The following is an 18,913-nucleotide window of genomic DNA, read 5'->3' on the forward strand; positions in this document are numbered from 1 at the left end:
AGAGAGAGAGAGAGAGAGAGAGAGAGAGAGAGAGAACAAGAGTGCACAAGTACATGTGGGCAGTGCCTCCTAATATAGTGGTAAGGCGCTTTTGGATGCAAAGAGGAAGCAAATGTTTTATAATTGCATTGGTTATAAGCGTGAAGGTTGAAATTTCCACAAGAGGAGAGTCCAATTCTCCACTATAGCACTCCCTAAAAGGATAAAGGCCCCTCCCTAAAAGGATAAGGAGTGAGGATAGTGGATGGAAGCTGGAGGTCAAAAGGGGTGGATGGAAGAGAGACAAAGGGGAGGGGCTAAAAGAAGGGGCATCCCATGGTCCAACGACGACCTTCGTTGGGCGGTCGGCTTGTCTCCATCAAAAAAGTCAAAAATAAGGGGCTCATGAGGCCAGTCCATTTGAACCGTCCTTCTTACTTTCTTTATTAAAGTGTCCTAGTTTTTTAATGATACTTTGCAATCAGTTTTCATACCTGCATCTCTCACCAAGGTCCGTTCCTCGATCGATTTTTTCTTTGCAGTTGCCACTCGTTGTTGTGATTTAGTTGTTGTTGTTGTTTGTGCTTTGATGTTGTTCCAATGTTTAGTGAATGGACGCCGTTTTTGTTTTGCGCTACAAGGAACTTGCATGTGTTGTTGTTGCTTGTGCTTTGATGTTGTTGTTGCAAAGCGGAAGGAAATTGCATTGTTCTCCTTCACTAAATGTTGTTGTTTGTGCTTTGATTAACTAGTTATTACACACAAGCAAGCAGTAGTTGTTTGTGCTGTGATGAACCAGATACAGAGTGAAAGTTGCTGTTGTTTGTGGTTTGATGGAGTTGCAACTTACAGAGTGCAAGCACAAAAATAGTTGTTGTTTCTGCTTTGATTGTTGTTGCAAATCGGATATTCCATCGCAGGAATCAATCAATCACTCAATTCTCCAATTTAGCTTTTGGGCAAGCATCAACATAATTGCTGCGCAGAATCTTTACCGGTTCATCATACAAGCTCGCATCAATCCGTAGTGCAATTTTTCGGTTTTCTGTGTCTCAAAAGTAAGCGGCTAATCCGCCTCGCTTTGCGGGCTTTCTAAGTAACGCCCACTTTAGCTATAAACTGTCTGCGCCTCACACTATTCTGCAGTTTCCGTTCTGCTCATGTACCACCCTTCAGGCTTCTATCAATTGCATTTTTATACCCACCTGCAACCTCCAATTTTCAGGCCTGGGCAGCTCAATTCAACGCGTACCCGTTGATATCCGTTCGCTGTCTGAGCGTCTAAACTTCAGCATTAGCGAAGCGTTCGCTGCATCGCTGTTTGAATGCGCGTCCGTGTTTCCCCCTTATCGATAAAATTGCAGGTGATCGATACTCGATAACGTCCTTTCTGGAGCAGCTGAAAAAGCCTCCCAAATTTTAGTATGACACTCTATCAGGACGCAAAACCACCGAGCTTTTTTCGGCTCTAGGAGCCTTGCGTTTTAGTCGGTCAACATCAGTGCGGCAACGGAGTTTTCTTTGAGCTTCAAGACAGGATCGCATAATCTTAATCCTCCTTAATCAAATTGCTTCGATACTTTTTATGTTGAACATCGTTATTGTCAAAGAATCAAACTTAGTGATTTCACGATCTAGGCTCTACCAAGAAGGGGGAAGTTAACCGTATGCGAGTCTCAAGGAGTTTTTCAGAGGAAAGACTCTTGCGCGAGAGATTGCCCAACGCGAAGAGGAGAAACATGGGAAAAGGAAGACCTTGGTCAGGAAACCTTTCAAAGAATGCCATGCTAAGAACATGAAGATTAGGACTGCTGTTGCCGAATGAAACCGCATTCACAAAGGCATTATCCCGCTTTCCATAACTCTCTTTGTCAGTAAGACGTGGTGGTGGCATCTGGGGAGTGCTCCATGCACCTCCTATCACTGGTGCTTTTGGGCTAAGGACGGAAGAATCGTCCATCCAGCTGGCCACAGCACCAATTCCATTCCCTACCGAACCATTGGAGATCATTGGAAGCCTGGCATCATCAACAGTCTTGCGATAGACCTGACTCTCCACAATGGAGCGTGACCCTTACACGCAGGAATTCTCCCTGTTTCAGGATACGACTTTCCGCGTCCCATCTCTCATTTTGTTCAAGAGAGATTTGTATAAATAGTCACGACTCGGCACCTCAACAACTTCCCAACTACAAATACGTGTTAGATAAAGCGAGTAAAGTTACCATGTTGTGCATAGATCGAGGAAAAGAGTTCAATTGAGAGAAGGGAACCGTGCTAAATTCTTGTTATCGTAGCACCTAATGGATGCCTGAGCCTGGTTTCATATGATCCCACTTTTAACCTGCCACTTCTTGATAGGGAAATTTTACTTGTCACGATAGATATGGAATGTGGATTGCTTTGAGTAAGTCCTATGTACTCACAAAGTTTGGAATGTGGAGTGCTTTAAGTAAGTCCTATGTTCTCACAAAGTTTCCTGCTTTCTTTTAAGTTGTGTGACATCTATGTATAATGTTCAGCTATCTGATTTCATTTTGTGTTCTTTACATATTGTGTTGGTGACCACTTCATGAGATCATGGCATGGCAAAGTATCAAGGAAATCTCCAGAAGTTTTGTGATTCCTTCTAAAAAATACCTATGGCTACATCCTATTGTCTTGATATTCACATACATTAGTAAACTCTAGAAGGGTGGAGATCTCTTCTAATGCATTTGATCTTACCTCTTTGCTAGGCTCCTTATCCCCATTAATCTACAATTTGTTCATGTCATAAGCTTATTGCTGGTCTTGAAGTACACACTTACTCATCATGCGGACATCTATGTACAAAGATGCCACATGTTGCATTTTCATATTGTTTTAGGTTTTCCGCATGGACTACTTTTTGATTAGCCTTCTCCTTCCAGACCAAAGTAAACAACTTGGCCTTTTATACATGCCATCTTTTGAAGGGAAGGACAACCCTAATTGCTCTCTACCACTCTCTCTTCTCATTCTTTTACCATCCTCTTGGGCCCATCTGACTCCAAGACACAATCTTGGCTTGACAAACTCGCCACCATCCATTAAATGACGTTGTTAACCTATTTGGTTAACATCCCCCCCTTCTTGTTCTTGATCTAGTCCCTTGGATCATGTAAAGGTCATGGTTGTTGGTTCATTCTTGGTGAAGATAATTACTGGCGAGTACCTGTGTGAATTTTTGGCATCTACAGTGCTTCATAGATCTTCATTGGATCCTCTGTGGTGGAATTGTTGCTAGAAAGATGGATATTGCATCTGGTAGCATTGGATTCCACTGTAATTGGCATGGCATGGCTTGATTGATTGCAATGGTTAGACGTTGGGTGGAGGGAGTATAGATGAGTACTTGTGACCTTTCAAAGAAAGAAGAAGAAGAAAAAGAGAACGAAAAATCTAAGGGGAAAGTTAATAGGCAAAAGTTGTTAGTAGGGGTTAATGTAAGATCCTAGTGGTTGATGTAAGATCGTAGTGGGATTAGTGTTAGTGGGGGTTGATGTAAGATCCTAGTGGGACTAGTGTTAGTGGGGTAAGTAGGGGTTGATGTAAGATCCTAATGACACTCCTATCTAACCATCAAACTAAAGATTTCAGAGGTGCTTCTGAATTATACATGTCCCTCTTCAATATAACAGTGTTCACGTGATTGGATTGGAAACAGTGACAAAAGGAAACTTCATGTCATGACTTATTAATTTAAAGTAGAGAGGATATCTAATTATTATGTATACACTGCTGAAGATGTGGCAGCCTCTGCTTGGAGATAATTTTTCTGTCAGGGACAATACAAAACGATACATAGTCCAAAGAGTAGGCAATCTGTTTTAGATCTTTCCATTTTGAATGTTGAAATTGAAGTTTCTGCTCGATACCTTTCTAATGATGCTGTGTAACGATGCAGACGAGATCTGTATGCCTTTGAGACTGGACAAGTAGAGAACTAAGGCATATGAGATGGGGAAGTATCCAAGTGGTCCAACTATCTGTTCTGAAGATCCCTCGTGTCGGGTTCTTATTCAGAGTCTTACAGACTGGGGGCCTATATTGGTGTTTGCATTTTGGGGCTACGTTGTGGTGACTTGTACCATCTTTCATCTTTTAAGACTACGGCAGCTGACCAGACGACCTGTTAAGTCCCTGATATACAATGAAGGAAGCTTGCGTGCAAGTCTAGACAATTCAATTTCTGGGCTTTCAAAACTTTACAGTGATGAATCAAAGAAGGGACAGCAACAGAGTAAAGAAGTGTTGGTCAACATGGAGGGTGAAAGAGAGCTGGAAATAACAGGATACTATCACACTGCTTTTGGGGAGTTCTGTTATATCTTGTGCTGCTTCTGTTCTCTGCATTGGATTGCTTTGTTCATTTTAATACTGTTCGATACATACAACAAGTGTGAAGTGGGTGGGATTGACAACCTGTGCTTTTATGGAAATCATGTTATTTTTGGCGTTTACGAATTCAATGCTGTGGTAAGGGCCACTCTGTTACTTTCAACTATCACATTTAATCTGCTTCATGAAGTCTCAAAGGCATAATTTGCATGATGTTTTCTGCTGAAATTCATCTTTTGTTGTGTGCATAGATATTCTTTGTCATTTGGTGGCTTGCAGCCATATGGTTTACAGCATGGATAATCAACCGTGATAGACTTCACAATTGGTTCCGTCTCCCATGTGATTTGTCTCGTGCGCAAATTGTTCGTGTTTGGGCACGGGACCAAAAAGAGATTCTTTCTGTCAATGTTTTCTATTTTATTCACATTGCACGCAAAATAAAGGTATGCTCATTCTTTTTCACATTGTGGGGCTTTGTACAAACCTCAAGAACTGCATGATGAGTCTGCTTGCCTCTTGTTTTCAGAATAGGATTATGCCCCCTGAAGCACGGGGTCATTATGAAATGATCTATGTTGAAAGAACACACAATGGGCAGCGTTTCTTCTTGTTTCAAGGAGCACGCTATCTAATAAAGGGTAATTCAATTCAGAGGTCTTGCATAAAGGTGGGATACAATTTTTCAGACTTCTACCAGGTACTTAAAGCCTCTACACCTGACATTTTCAACGTCACCTTTGAAAATTTGTGAATGTCTCTTCCTGCAGAGGGTTGGTGTCATCACTTATGATCATGATGACTTTTTTTGCAGTGTGAAGGCGGCTTGACTTCTGAGGAAGCACAGAAACGTCTGGAACTTGTTGGCCCAAATGAGATACCCTTCAAACCAGAATCATTGCTGTACACAGCCTATGCAGAATTGTTCTCACTTTTTCATGTGTACCAGCTTATAATGTACCTATTGTGGTTTTGGAACAGTTATCTCTTTGTCGGTGCTCTCATGTCTCTCATAGTCATGCTCAGTGCTGCTATTACTATTTATACACGGCAGCGTAGTCAACGTACTATTGCAAAGGTGATGATCTAAAAGCGTGGTTATACTTAAGGTTGCTGATCTATAACATAAGGTGAACAAGACTGCACCATGCATTGTTAGCAAAAATTGAGAGTTCTCTTGTTGGTGGCAGTTGACTGAGTACGTCACAGATGTTGAAGTTTTCCGGAATGCAACTTGGTTAAAAATTGATTCGAGAAAGGTGGTCCCTGGTGAGGTGGTGAAAATCACCAGCAACTGGCTCCTACCTTGTGACCTTGTCATTATCAGAGGTTCGATTGCTAAGTAAAGTTTTACATGTGCGCTTTTGTGTAGTGGTACACTCAGAATGGAAATTTTATGGTTTGAACTGCTTGCTTGTTGCTGAATTTTTGTTTTAGGATCATGTGTTTGCGATGAGAGTTCATTGACTGGTGAAGCAACACCAGTACAAAAGTACTATGCACCAAACACCTCAGCCATTTATGAAGTTGAAGGACGTGGGGCTCGCCATACCCTCTTTTCTGGAACAACAGTGCTTCAGGCGGGTACCCGAGAGAATGATGAAGTTTTGGCTGTTGTTTCAGAAACAGGTATTATACAGAATTTATATTATTTACAATGATGTTCCTGAGCGCTGTTTATCTCAAATACAATGTGCATTGATTGACAAATTAAGTCTGGTTCTTCAAGGCATGACTACTTCAAAAGGGAAGATACTTGCAGCAATTTTATATCCAGAGCAGATGCTGTTTAAGTATGATGAAGAGCTGCCAGTTGTGGTCGTTCTTCTTTTATTTTATGCAATCGTCTGCTTTTCGATATCTATCGTATTTCAGGTCAGGTCAACTCTTTCAAAATTCAGTCTGATGTGTTCTGAGAGGATGAGTTTGGGCATGTTCCTGAATTATCTAGATTAAACTGTCTAGATATAGGCTGATGTGATCCCTGTTCGAATATAAAGCACATATTGTTTTATGCTGGTCATATTGCATTCATCGTGTCCTTTCACTCGATCATGTCGTCAGATGAGCAATTTGGCTCTTGCAGACTATCACAGGCGCTCAAAGCATTTGGGTAACCAAGTGGAACTACTGCATGGCTATCATCAATCAAATTATGTCACCCTTACTGCCAGTGGCTCTTGAAGTTGGCCAATTGCACGCAGTTAAGCGCCTCAAGGTAAGCATTCTGTGAATGCACTGTTCTATGGCAGATATTGTTCTGTCGTTGCAGCTTAGCCTTTGTCCGTTGAATTACTATCTGCCAGCTTGGGTCGTGTCTCTGGTTTTCACATCTCTTTCATGATTTGGTCCCTTTTACAGAACCGTGGTATCTTCTGCCTCAATCCCAAGCGCATTGCCATTGCTGGCAAGATACGAGTGTTTTGCTTTGATAAAACAGGAACTTTGACAAAAGAAGGCTTGGACTTCATTGGTGTTCAAAGCTTGTTAAGCACGGCTGAAGCTGAGCCATCATTTGGACCACTTTTGTCTCTAGAAAAGGGGGACAATGTTAGCTCATTGACATTACATGGTCTTGCAACTTGTCATGCCGTGTCAAAATTTGGCAGTGAATATGTTGGAAATCAAGTCGAGGTGATACTAAAACACATGCAATTTTGGGAAAAACCAGAGCAAAAATAACATGGAAATTTCGAAGCGTACTCTCCATAAAGCTATAAAAGTCACTGCAATTATTGACAAGTCATGTTGCAAACAGGTGAAGATGTTCCAAGCAGTGGGATGGGAGCTGATAGAAGGGTTACATGAACCAGATGTTGTATATGATGGGATTGCTGAAAGACTTAAAATTTTAAAGCGTCATGAGTTTGATCACACAAGGGCAACAATGAGTGTGATTATTCAAGATAACCAGGGCAGTTTCCATGTTTATTGCAAGGTATTTGTGTGATGGTGGCATATCTTTACTGTTTTTGTACTTTTGAAACTAAAGCTTCCCTGTGGCATTAAGTAAGATGATAAAGATGTGACATTCCAATTGTGAAACAGGGGTCATTCGAGAAAATACAAGAATTGTGTTCCCAAGAAAGCCTGCCGAATAATTATCTAGAAACAGCACAAGCTCATGCCCTTAATGGCTGCTATGTGCTTGCACTAGGTTACAGGTAAGTTATGGGGGTTTCTAAAGGCGTTTTATGTGTTTTGGTGTTGAGTACCAGTACTACAAAATGTTCTCCTGTCTTTTGCCTGCAGAAATCTTCGATCTGAATTGTCTTTGAAGGATTTACTGGAAATTCCTCGGGAAGAATTGGAGATGCACTTGCAGTTTGTATCTCTCATACTTTTCAGGAATGAGCTGAAGAAGGACAGTCCGCTAGCTATTAAGGCCTTGAAGGAGGGACAGGTCAATGCCTTGTCTAATTTGGTTGTCTGATTTTGTCATCATTTGAAGTTTTGTCTATATATACACAATCCTCACTGCACAAGCAGCAAGGTCAGAATTTAAATCGAAAATTCAGCCAAGCTTTAAAAGATTGAGATTAAAAGGTAAAACTTTTAGACTTTGACGAAAAAACTTGACCATGTGGGTGTGATCATGTCTTTGAAAGGGAGGGAAGGAGGCAAGCTAGCTTGAGGAGCATAACTAGTTTTTAAAAAAATTTGGAAAAGAGAACTACTTTGTTAGTTCTACTGTTCAAAAATAGTAATTGAAAAAAATGATGTCAATAACAGGTCCGTCCTGTGATGGTGACCGGTGATAATGCACAATGTGGGCATTACATTGCAAGAGAATGCGGTATGGTGGCACCACATGCAGAAATATTTTTGGGTGATACAAATGCTGAAAACAGGTTTGATGCTTTTCCGGAGTATACATGAAGTTGAGCTTTACAGCAGATTTTTTAGATCAACCATTGTTCACAGTAGATTTCTTCTGCTATCCTGCTCTGAGACATGCTGATAGGATGGATTGGACAGCATTTTGTGGACAGCAATGAGCACAGATCCAGAAAGGGTTTCCAAACCTTTGATGATTGATGAGGTTTTTCAACAGCACCAAAAAGGTCTTGAATCTGGAGTGGTGGAGCTTGCAGTCACGGGAAAGGCATTTAATATTCTGAGAAGCACAGAAATCATGGATAATATTCTATTTTTCACTCGTATTTATGCACGTTTTACTCCTGAAGATAAGGTGAGTTATGGATGCAGACAGATGACTGAATCATCCAGAAGTGCTTTTTAAAATTTTTTTGTTCAAACATGTTTCCCTTGTATGACAGGATTGACCATACTTTTTGCCCTAAATTGAATTATCTCGATTTGATTTTGGATTCTCTTAACAAGGGCCTTTGTGTGGATGGGATCTTGTTTGGCCAAGTAGAGCACATAGTACTGGTTTTGTGTTGTTTCTAGCGTGTTTTTTCGCAGATCATCCATGAAGTTTGAAAAGTTGGTCATCCCATAGATTCATTTAATTTCTCTCCATCATGGTGAGCATGCCATGCTTTTGAAATTCAAGCCCAAAGGGAAGGGGCAGCATAAGCAGCATGCAAATCAGCCTACACATAAGCATAAAGCTGATTCTTGATAGCCTTCTCACAAGGCTAAGAATGATGCAGAGAAGCCCAAGAGAAAGGGCATTTGTCATTATTGCAAGAAGCCGGGTCACTACATAGGAGAATGCAAGAAAAGAATTGCCAAGGAAAAGAAAAAGGGTTCAAGTATGGCTGTCACAGATTCAGCTCCTCGTGCACATGACGGTGGTGATGCCATCCGCTACCCCCCCCGCTACCCCCTCCGCTTTGTTTGCTACCCCCCCCGCTACCCCCTCGGCTTTGTCTGCTACCCCCCCGCTACCCCCTCGCTACCCCCCCCGCTTCCGCTACCCCTCCGCTCTGTTTGCTACCCCCCCGCTACCCCCTCCGCTACCCCCCACTACCCCTCCGCTACCCCCTCGCTACCCCTCCGCTACCCCTCCGCCACCCTCGCTACCCCCTCGCCCAGCCCCCCCCCCTTGACCTTTTTTTGTTTTCTTCTTTTTTTCAGCTCTCTCCTCTTTTTTCTCTTTTTTTCTAGCTCTCCTCCTTCCCCCATAATGAAGGGAACAGGGGGATGAGGACAGGAGACTAGGCGGGAGACCCTTCGGTCCAAATTTACATACGTGTGGAGATGGGGAAGGGGAATGGTGACAAGGGGAAAACACAAAAGCAACTCAGTGTGGAGGACTTCAACAAACGTAGCAACCAGAGCGGTTTGTCAGTGGACAGCACCACGGCCCAAAAGAAAGGGGCCCACCCAAAGCCCATGCCGCTCACCACATCCTCGACCTCTATGGTTACCACCACTATTTCACCACCATTATCCGCCTCATCATCTACGCCACCTCTCTCCTTCCCCTCCCCTGCATCATCATCACAGGTCTCCTCTCTAGTAGCCTCACCACTGGCCCCACTGGCCACGGCTCCACAGTACTTTCCCCTCGTATCACCTCTACCTCTCAGTTAGCCACCCTTCATCACCTCGTCCGGCCTCGCTACTCCTACATACCACTCCCCCGCCCAAATCATGCTGTCCCCACCCTCAGTACAACCTCAGCAGCCCACCTTCATTCCAACCCCTCTCGAGATTGAGTTCCCACTTGGACCAGGACATCTTAGGCCCCCACCAGATGCTTGGGACTCCCTATTGGCTGAGATACACAGCATCCGGGCCCATCAGGCAGAGCTGACACATTACACTTAGGAGCAGGCTCGATACATCTAGGAGCAGGCCCGCATTATACACGAGCAGGGCACCCTTATCCAGGGGCTTAGACACGACATCACACAGCTTTGAGAGGAGCTCGGGACCCTGAGAGCAGCGCCTAGAGGGACCCCAGTCACAAAGATGGAGGCACAGATAGCCATGATACAGTCGGCTATAGCAGAGACGATTAGATGGGTGGACGTGGTGAAACGGGAGCCCGCAAAGGCAACCGTTTCAGCCGCCATACGAGAGTAGTAATAGAGGGCTTCGAAGGCCCTCAACATCCGGATACAAGGGATCACGCGAGACATCACTAGCACCACTACGACGCCCATGGAGGAGGCGATCACCTTTGTGACCATCACCATGGGGATCCCTGACCATGGCATAGAGGGAGCATGGCGTGTTGGGAGAGACCCCACCGGTTGGAGAGCATCCCCTAGTCATTCACTTTAGAGATTCACATGCTCGACTAGCAACACTCCGACGCCGAGCCGCTCTACGAGAGCATCCCACCCTGTCCATGGACGAGGATTTGACACCACTACAGATTAAGGAGCGACGAGTTCTTCTGTAGCAGTGGGATGTTGCCCGCAAGGAGGGGCAATGGGTTGTGGTCTGAGATGGTAGGTTGTTGACCGGCACCCGTCGGGCTCCCACCTGTACCTCCTAGGGGGACGGGGCCTATGAGACTCAGGTTTCCAAGACCCTAGTCTGCACCATTTGGAACTGTAATGGTACCTTATGGTCAGACCAAGGGAACTTCTCAGAGTCTTATACAGGATGAGACAGAGTCTTTTACACGAAGACACACCAAAGCCCAAAGCATCCACTACCGATAGTCAGTGGTTGCACATGGGAGTCAACCTTCAGGGATGAGACGAGGGATACAAGAGTCGTGCGAGGATCAGGCGGGGTCGCAGTATTGTACAGGTCTTCCCTCGCTGGAGCCATCTCCATTGAGAGAAAGGACGCACACTCCCGATTCATGTGGATCCAGATCCGACGCACAGACATCCGTGACCTTTTCATAACAATATGCTACTTCCCGCCAGACACATCCCACTTTGCCAGAGTGGCACGAGAGGAGGGTGAGACATTGCCATATGCACCCTTACATCAGGATATCCCAGACCTTTCAGTCCGCAGGGAGATTCTCCTTGTTAGGGACTTCAACGCTAGGACGAGCGCGCGCCAGGCACCACTCCTGGACTTCTGAGACGACTCTATCATGCTATTAGACATGGACCTAGACGGAGAAGGTATGACCAGGACCTCATCAGACTGACACGGGCCTGTCACACCATATGGACACGCGCTCCTTGACCTGGGCAGGATGCATGATCTCATCATCTATAACAGGCTTGACCTATGGCCCTCCTCAGGTGGTTTTACTTGCTTCCCACATGGGGGGGGCACTAGTGTAGTAGATTACATCATGGGATCCCCTACCTTCACTTCATGTATCACCGACTTCACCGTAGCACCACTCCCTCCAGGAGCTGATCACACATATCTATTCTTCACTATCGCCACCCCACGCTTAGCCACACCACATATCACATAGGAAGCACAATACCTACCACGACATACACTTTGATCACAGTTTCTCACTGGCCTCCTCTGGATGCCTAAACAGACTCCTAACCTACATCTATCACATACCACTCATAGAGGACTGTGCTACCCTGACTAGTTGCACACTCCATGAGGCTGCCCTCCAAATCTTTCCCCACACCACACGGTCCACTAGACCACCACCTCTTGGTTCTATACCCTGCAACAACTGGTACGATGCGGAGTGCAAGGCTTATCGCCGACAGCTCCGACTTAAAACTAGATGTCACCTCCCGAACACACCAGACACGGTATGCAAGTACCGACATCTCTTATGTCGGAAGAAGCATACATTTCTTCGTCGAAATGAGGAGGAGCTGCTGCACATCTTGTATATCAACAACGAAGGATTTTTGGCAGAGATTCCTTGAGCGTAGGTCTCCATCACCCCTCACTGACACGAGAGTCTAGCACACGTATGCACACCATCTTTATGATGTCCCACACCAGCCCACTCCAGATCTCATACACACACCTCGCCCCACCACTTGCACGTTGTTCACCAGAGGGGGAGTCAAGGACGCGACATTGAAAATGAACAATGGCCGAGCTAAGGATCATGAGGGGCTATGCACTGAGTTTATCGCATATGGGATCGACACGTTAGCCCCAGCAAAGCTATTCAATGACGCTGTTTGCCTTGGCTTCCCCCACACTTGGACACTCAACATCATCACCCCCATCCACAAGGCAGGGGATCCCATGGACCCGAGTAACTACAAGACTATCATGATTGGACACGTGATGTCCAAGATCTATGCAGCTGTATTGGATGCGTCGGTCAGCTTGTTCGTAGAGATGAGAGGGCTCAGAGCAGAGGGTCACGCCAGTTTCAGGCGAGACCACGGGACTATGGACCACATGCTCACACTCACGAGTGTCATTGAGGATGCCAGATCACAGAAGGAGAGGGCATATTGCTGCTTTGTGGATTTCCGCAAAGCCTTTGACACAGTACCTCGAGCTCGTCTCATCACACGCCTGCAGACACTGGGATTTGATCAGGAGATCATCTAGGCAGTCATGGCACTTTATGAGAGAGTCTCAGGCTGAGTTCGGATAGGCGCAAGTTGGACAGATGAGATCTTGAGTACCATAGGAGTCAAACAGGGTCGTCTCTTATCACCAACCCTGTTTGGCCTCTACATCAATGAGCTTGAGACTTTCATGGGGGCGTTCGGAGAGACCGGTTGCTCACTTGCTGGGATCATCATCAGGATTCTTCTTTATGCAGATGACGTGGCACCCGAGGGGCTCTAGCGACACCTAGATGCACTGCAGGCTTTTTGTTTTTCCCGTGATTTGGAGGTCAACCTTGGCAAGACCAAGGTCATGATCTTTAACATCTCTCGAGCAAACAAGCAATGAAAGCAGTTCACTTTCGGTGGGTCACTAGTTGAGATCGTATCCTCATACACTTACTTGGGGATCATCTTCTCCGGCCCCATCTTCACGATGAGACCAGCGATGCAGGCCCGACTGAGTAGGGGAAATGCCATACTGGCTCAGCTAGAGAGACAATGCTTCCACTCCCACTTCGAGGACCCTCGGACGAAGGCTCTTCTCTTTGACTCCTTGGTCTGACCAGCCGGTATGTATGGCAACCCTTGTTGGGGGCTTGACATGTCAGAGATAGAGTGGACATGGGTGGAGCACCTGTAGATCATCATGCTCTCATGGATGATCCCGGGGAAACCGTCTGTACCACATCACATCATTCAAGCCGAGTTTGGTGCTTCTCCACTCCAGCTAGATGCAGCCTTTCAGACCATCACATATCTACACCGGGTTAGATCATATGAGGACTGCACATCAGGGAGACAAAGGTTGCCATGGTTGGCTCTTGATTCCCACATGAGGTTGGCAGCAGAGGGAGATGAGCGATGCTGGTATGCACGGACTCACAGATGATTTGTGAGACTAGGGTTTCACATCGATAGGATATCTCATTTTCAGTACAGTTTAGATGCCTCTCCAGTACTCCCACCCACCATCCTCATCGGGCCACACACCAACCAGGTCATTCGAGAGGATCTCTTGCAGCTGCACACCTTTAGGGTCTGGTTGGAGCCGAATGAGCTTCCAGTGAAGCTGAGTTTCTACAGAGATTATTGTCTTCGTATTTTGGAGGAGGGATTCATCACACCACCGGGGTACACTGAGCTTCATATGCCTCACTCACTACGGATCTTGGTAAAACCAAGGTTATGATCTTCAATACATCTCGAGCCGTCATGCACCAGGAGCAGTTCACATTTGATGGGTCACCTATTGAGATAGTTTCGTCATGCACGTATCTTGGGGTTGTCTTCTCCGGGCCCATCTTCACTATGAGACCCGCGATGCAGGTTCGACTGGGCAGGGGATATGCTTCATTGGCCAAACTAGAGAGGCAGTGCTTCCGCTCGCACTTTCAGGATCCACGGACCAAGGGGCTGCTTTTTGACTCCTTGGTCCGCCCAGCGAGGATGTATGGCAGTCCTTGCTGGGGGCAAGATTTGTCGGATATAGAATGGGCTCGTGTGGAGCGGCTACAGGCTCTCATGCTATTGTGGATGATTGAGGCTGAGTTTGGGTCATCCCCATTACAGCTAGGTGCGGCATTTCAGGTCATTAAGTATCTGTATCGAGTCAGGGAGTAAGGTGATTACACTTCTGGGCACAACAGACTACCATGGCTGGCACGGTCCTTCTTTATGGTACCATCAGTAGGGGGTGACCAGAGATGCTGCTATGCACGCACAGAGAGATGGTTTGAGCGATTGGGGCTCCACATGGATAGACTCCCTCCCTTCCAGTACAGTATGGATACTCCGTTTTCTCCCCTCCTGTCACACGAGGTCTAGGTCATCCGTGAGGATCTCTTACAGCTACACATATTCTGGACCTGGCTGGGACTGAGCGAGCTTCCAGTGAAGCTCAGCTTCTACAAGGCTGACTGCTTGCATATCAAAGAGGAGGGTTTCACTGACCCACCAGGATACACGCAGATCCACCCGCCCCACTCACTAAGGATCTCTATTAGGCAGTTTCGAGTCTCTTCACATAGACTTCGTATCGAGAGCGACAGAGCAGAGGGCCTACCCAAGGAGAGGTGCATATGCATATTATGTGACATACAGGAGGTTGAGACGGAGGAGCATTTCATCTTGAGATGTCCTGTTTACTATGAGATCCGAGGGCGTTTCTACTGCCTCTTCAGAGATAGCTTTGGGGTTTTATCTTGATTCCTCTCCTATATACACCAAAGATGTTTGGCGGCTTTCATTCATGAGGCAGTCAGGCACCGCAAGAGGCTACTTCGATCGTGTAGAGGAGCATATTTCTTCCTTGGCAGATACCTCTCAAAGCTCTATCACGAAGTTCTTCCAGCCAGATCACATGGACTCCCACGATACGAGGTCTCGACATGATCATGATCCAGAGCCAGTGACTCGACAACTCAGACAGAGGATTGACACACAGACAGATCCTCTTGCTCTCGCGGATGATCCGGGGCAAGCCATTAGCACTGCATCATATCATCCAGGCCGAGTTCGGAGCTACCCCCTTGTAGCTAGATGCCACCTTCCAGACTATCACCTATCTCCATCGAGTTAGATAGTATGGATCTTGCACATTGAAACGATGTAGGTTACCATGGTTGGCTCTGGTATCATCCACGAGTCTCACAGATGGAGGAGACGAGAGGGGTTGGTATGCACAGACACATAGGTGGTTCAAGAGACTGGGACTCCACATTGGCAAGTTGCCTCCTTTCTAGTACAGCTTAGATGCTCCATCTATCCCACTTGGGTAACACGAGGTGAACCAGGTCATTCGAGAGGACCTCCTACAGCTACACACTTTTAGGACCTGGTTGGAATTGAGGGAGCTTCTAGTGAAGCTGAGCTTTTTTAGGGATCATTGCCTCCACTTGTCGGAGGAGGGTTTCATTTACCCCCCTGAGTGCACGCGGATCCATCTACCGCACTCAGTGAGGATCGCCATCTGGCAGCTTCGAGTGTCATCTTATCGACTCCGTATCGAGAGTGGACGAGATGAGGGATCCCCAGGGAGGGCCACATATGCACGTTGTGTGATCGACACAAGAGATCGGGTCTGAGGAGCACTTCGCATTCAGATGCCTTGCATACTATGAGATCCATGGCCGATATCATTGACTCTTTAGAGATGGTTTTGGGCCCCTCACTCAGCTCCTTACATACCCATACCAGAGGTGTCTTCTTGCTGCCTTTCTTCACAAGACACTTCGGCATAGAGGGCTTCTACTTAGGGCGCGGAGACAGGCCCCTCCTAGTTTGATCTCTCTCAGAGTAGGATTACTGAGTTTTTACCACACAGCCCCTGTCGGGAGAGGCAGTGGAGACCCAAAGTCCGAGACACGCCACACTCGACAGTGGACGGACATGCAGATTACACTTGGTGACCTCCCCCCGTTTAGACCTGGAGCACGGCCCACAGGAGTTACAATAGCTTTGGTTAGGAACAGGCATCGCCAGGAGACCGAGACGGACTGCACCCTCAGACAGTTGCTAGTGTCATCACGGGCTACACATCATCACGATCTCGCCCTTCTCCCGAGTCCCCCTTGACACCTACACCATCATGATGTACATTGTACTTATGAGGACGATGTTGATGACACCACTATTTATTTTTAGGACTTAGTGTTCAGCATGGGTGATAATGCTCGCTTAGTAGCTCCACCCTTCTGCTTGTTTGTAACAGGTTTTTTGTAGACCCATCGGTCGTTCGTAGACTTTAATAAACTTTCTTTTCGTCTCTCTCTCTCTCTCTCTCTCTCTCTCTCTGTCTCTTGAAGATGTTAATACATCTTTCTTTCTTTCTTTCTTTCATAGACTGCGAGGTCTTCTAAAGACATTAATACATCTTTTTTTCTTCCTCCCCCCCCCTGCGGACTCCATATGAAAACCCTCCTAGCTTCTTTGCTTCTGCACTTTGAGTCTATAGCAAACTGTGGCTTTTGTGTTCCAAACTTAAAACTCTGATCTTCTCTTAACTTCTTATACCCCTTTCCTACGTTAATACTCCCCCTTCTGTCAGAAGAATGGGTGCTGTGCAGCCATTTTCCACACTATTGGAGTCCTCTCTCCTGTGACCCCTCGGGATTTTTATCCAGCTTGTTCTGCAGCTGCTTGCTTCATGCTGCAATTGCCTGCTGCAAAGGCTTGTATTATTGTCACTGGCTTAAAAATGGAGCCAAGGAACTGTGGTGTTGTTGGTTTTCTCTGAAGTCTGAGGATGTTCTCTTGAATCTTGGTTCATTCTCAAAGATGAAACTATGCCTAGAACCTTAGAAATTTTAACGAATGCATAGACATTTTGTGAGTTAAATAGCTGATTGCCGTATTAGATTGCCACAATTCTCTTCTTTCTTGCTTTTCATGATATATTTTTTTTGAGTGGGTCTTTTCAGGTGCTGGTGGCAAAAATGCATCGTGATCATGGGCTAATAGTGGGTATGTGTGGTGATGGCGGCAATGATTGTGGTGCGTTAAGAACAGCTCATGCTGGTATTGCCCTCAGTGAAGCTGAAGCATCTGTGGTGTCTCCTTTCACCTCTAAAGATAAGTCGGTATGTGAATAATCTCTGGTGCCAATGATGCGTTGTTTCAAGCATGAAGATAATATTGTATACTACGCATCTTCTCCTTAGTGATAGCTTAGAAGGTGCTAGTAAATCAACATCTTGTCTCTTTGAAAACAATGCAGTTCTCCCAGCTTTTCAAGTGCGGCTTGAATCCTCAAAATTTTCCTTTTGTGCCCTGCAATATTTATTAAATATCTATTTGAAATCATGATGCAAGGTTATGTCTGCTGTTGACTTGCTTCGAGAAGGACGCGGGGCGTTGCATACATCATTCGCCTGCTACAAATTTCTTATTATGTATGGGTTGATGTTCTCCATACTCAAGCTTTGTTGCTACTGGTATGAATCTATACCAACTTATTATATTCAAATTCATAAAAATGTTTCATTCCAATACTCTCTTCTTTTGTTCAGGTTACTTGTTCTATTATTTGAAGTCTATGTTCAGGTTTTGATATGATATTCTAATGTTGGTCAAACAAGATTTTTACGTGGCTTTTTCTGCCAAACACTCTCAAAACCACCCGCCCTCCCCTTCCCCCCTTCTTTCTCTCTTCCCTTCCCCCCTGTCCCTGTCCCCCATCTAAGGAGGTGAAACAAGATTTTTACTATTGCAAAATTGCAATAGGAGGTTGACAAAGGCAATGGAATCCAATGACACAGACCAGACTTATGCACTACAATCTGAAAGTACAGAAATTAAAAAGGGTCTTAATGATGCACAAGAACAAATGTCCACCTTGATCTGAAGATGTAGCACAATGGGATGTAAATGATGAAACATATGATGAATGCAAGGCAGATATTTCAGACCAATTGAAATTAAAAACAGCAGGATGTCTTGATAGAGTTAAGGATTTGAGCTCAAGACAATGGATGCAGAAATGCAGGGGGAGAACCATCCACCCTCGAGATTGAAAGAGAAGAATGGAAGGCCTCCGAAAAGATGCTTGGGATTCAAGCTTGAAGTGAAGGACCTAAACATGGTAGCCCATGGCATTGGATTCCAAGGCATTGAGATCACTAAAGGATGAGAGCACAACACTTAAAACTATGCGTGGAAGTGGTAAAGGCTAGCCAAGGGTAAGTCTTGGAGGAATCCAAGATGGAAGGAAAAATGATAGCCATTACGGAAGAGCATTCCAAGGAGGCCAGGCAAGGGCAAGTCTTGGAGGAATCCAAGAAGATGGAAAGAAACATGACAACCAAGATGGAAGAGCGTTCCAAGGAGGCTAAATCATAGTCATAGGTAAGGAATACAAACCTCTGAACGTAATTCAGGAGACTTTTGAGGCGAATGAAAAACAGAAGTCTTGGATCTCAAAATAGTGGGCAAGGTGAAAGACGATGCATTCAGCCCATTGGAAACAGAATGGGAATTCCTCCATACAATTTTTGTGGTAATCTAGGATACCTGGAGGGTAGGGAAGGATGACACAACAAAGAAGCCGCTGATATGAAATTCAAGCATGCCAAAGTAGCAGTCCTTATGAAGGAAGCAAGTCTAAGGGGGGACCCAATCTTCATTGATGGAGATTGAGTGACTGAATGAGGGTATAAAGAGGTAAGGAACAAGGGCAAGTGAGAAGTATCTAG

The 18,913-nt window shown here is 45.5% G+C and overlaps 1 protein-coding gene across 3 annotated transcripts in view; it reads left to right on the forward strand.

The window, feature by feature from the left end:
* Positions 1-469: 469 nt before the first annotated feature.
* The window catches only part of LOC147890599 (uncharacterized), a 55,585-nt gene continuing 37,141 nt past the window's right edge, over positions 470-18,913 (forward strand). Inside the window, exons 1-17 of one of the 3 annotated variants that reach the window (XM_087390558.1) lie at positions 470-490; positions 3,908-4,479; positions 4,593-4,787; positions 4,871-5,041; positions 5,156-5,419; positions 5,532-5,670; positions 5,779-5,970; positions 6,071-6,216; positions 6,428-6,559; positions 6,703-6,975; positions 7,100-7,279; positions 7,390-7,505; positions 7,594-7,744; positions 8,074-8,192; positions 8,320-8,533; positions 17,144-17,302; positions 17,535-17,656. In XM_087390558.1, the coding sequence (XP_087246684.1) occupies positions 3,961-4,479; positions 4,593-4,787; positions 4,871-5,041; positions 5,156-5,419; positions 5,532-5,670; positions 5,779-5,970; positions 6,071-6,216; positions 6,428-6,559; positions 6,703-6,975; positions 7,100-7,279; positions 7,390-7,505; positions 7,594-7,744; positions 8,074-8,192; positions 8,320-8,533; positions 17,144-17,302; positions 17,535-17,656 (3,092 nt within the window). In that variant the 5' untranslated portion in view covers positions 470-490; positions 3,908-3,960. Of the gene's footprint in view, positions 491-1,380; positions 1,402-3,795; positions 3,817-3,907; positions 4,480-4,592; positions 4,788-4,870; positions 5,042-5,155; positions 5,420-5,531; positions 5,671-5,778; positions 5,971-6,070; positions 6,217-6,427; positions 6,560-6,702; positions 6,976-7,099; positions 7,280-7,389; positions 7,506-7,593; positions 7,745-8,073; positions 8,193-8,319; positions 8,534-17,143; positions 17,303-17,534; positions 17,657-18,913 lie in introns of those variants that run through there. The other 2 variants (XM_087390556.1, XM_087390557.1) reach the window with 2 other exon arrangements.

The sequence above is a fragment of the Dipteris shenzhenensis genome, chromosome 19 (genome assembly GCF_047967505.1).
Source record: "Dipteris shenzhenensis isolate YYH24624 ecotype China chromosome 19, Dip_SZ_1.0, whole genome shotgun sequence".
Taxonomy (NCBI): domain Eukaryota; kingdom Viridiplantae; phylum Streptophyta; class Polypodiopsida; order Gleicheniales; family Dipteridaceae; genus Dipteris; species Dipteris shenzhenensis.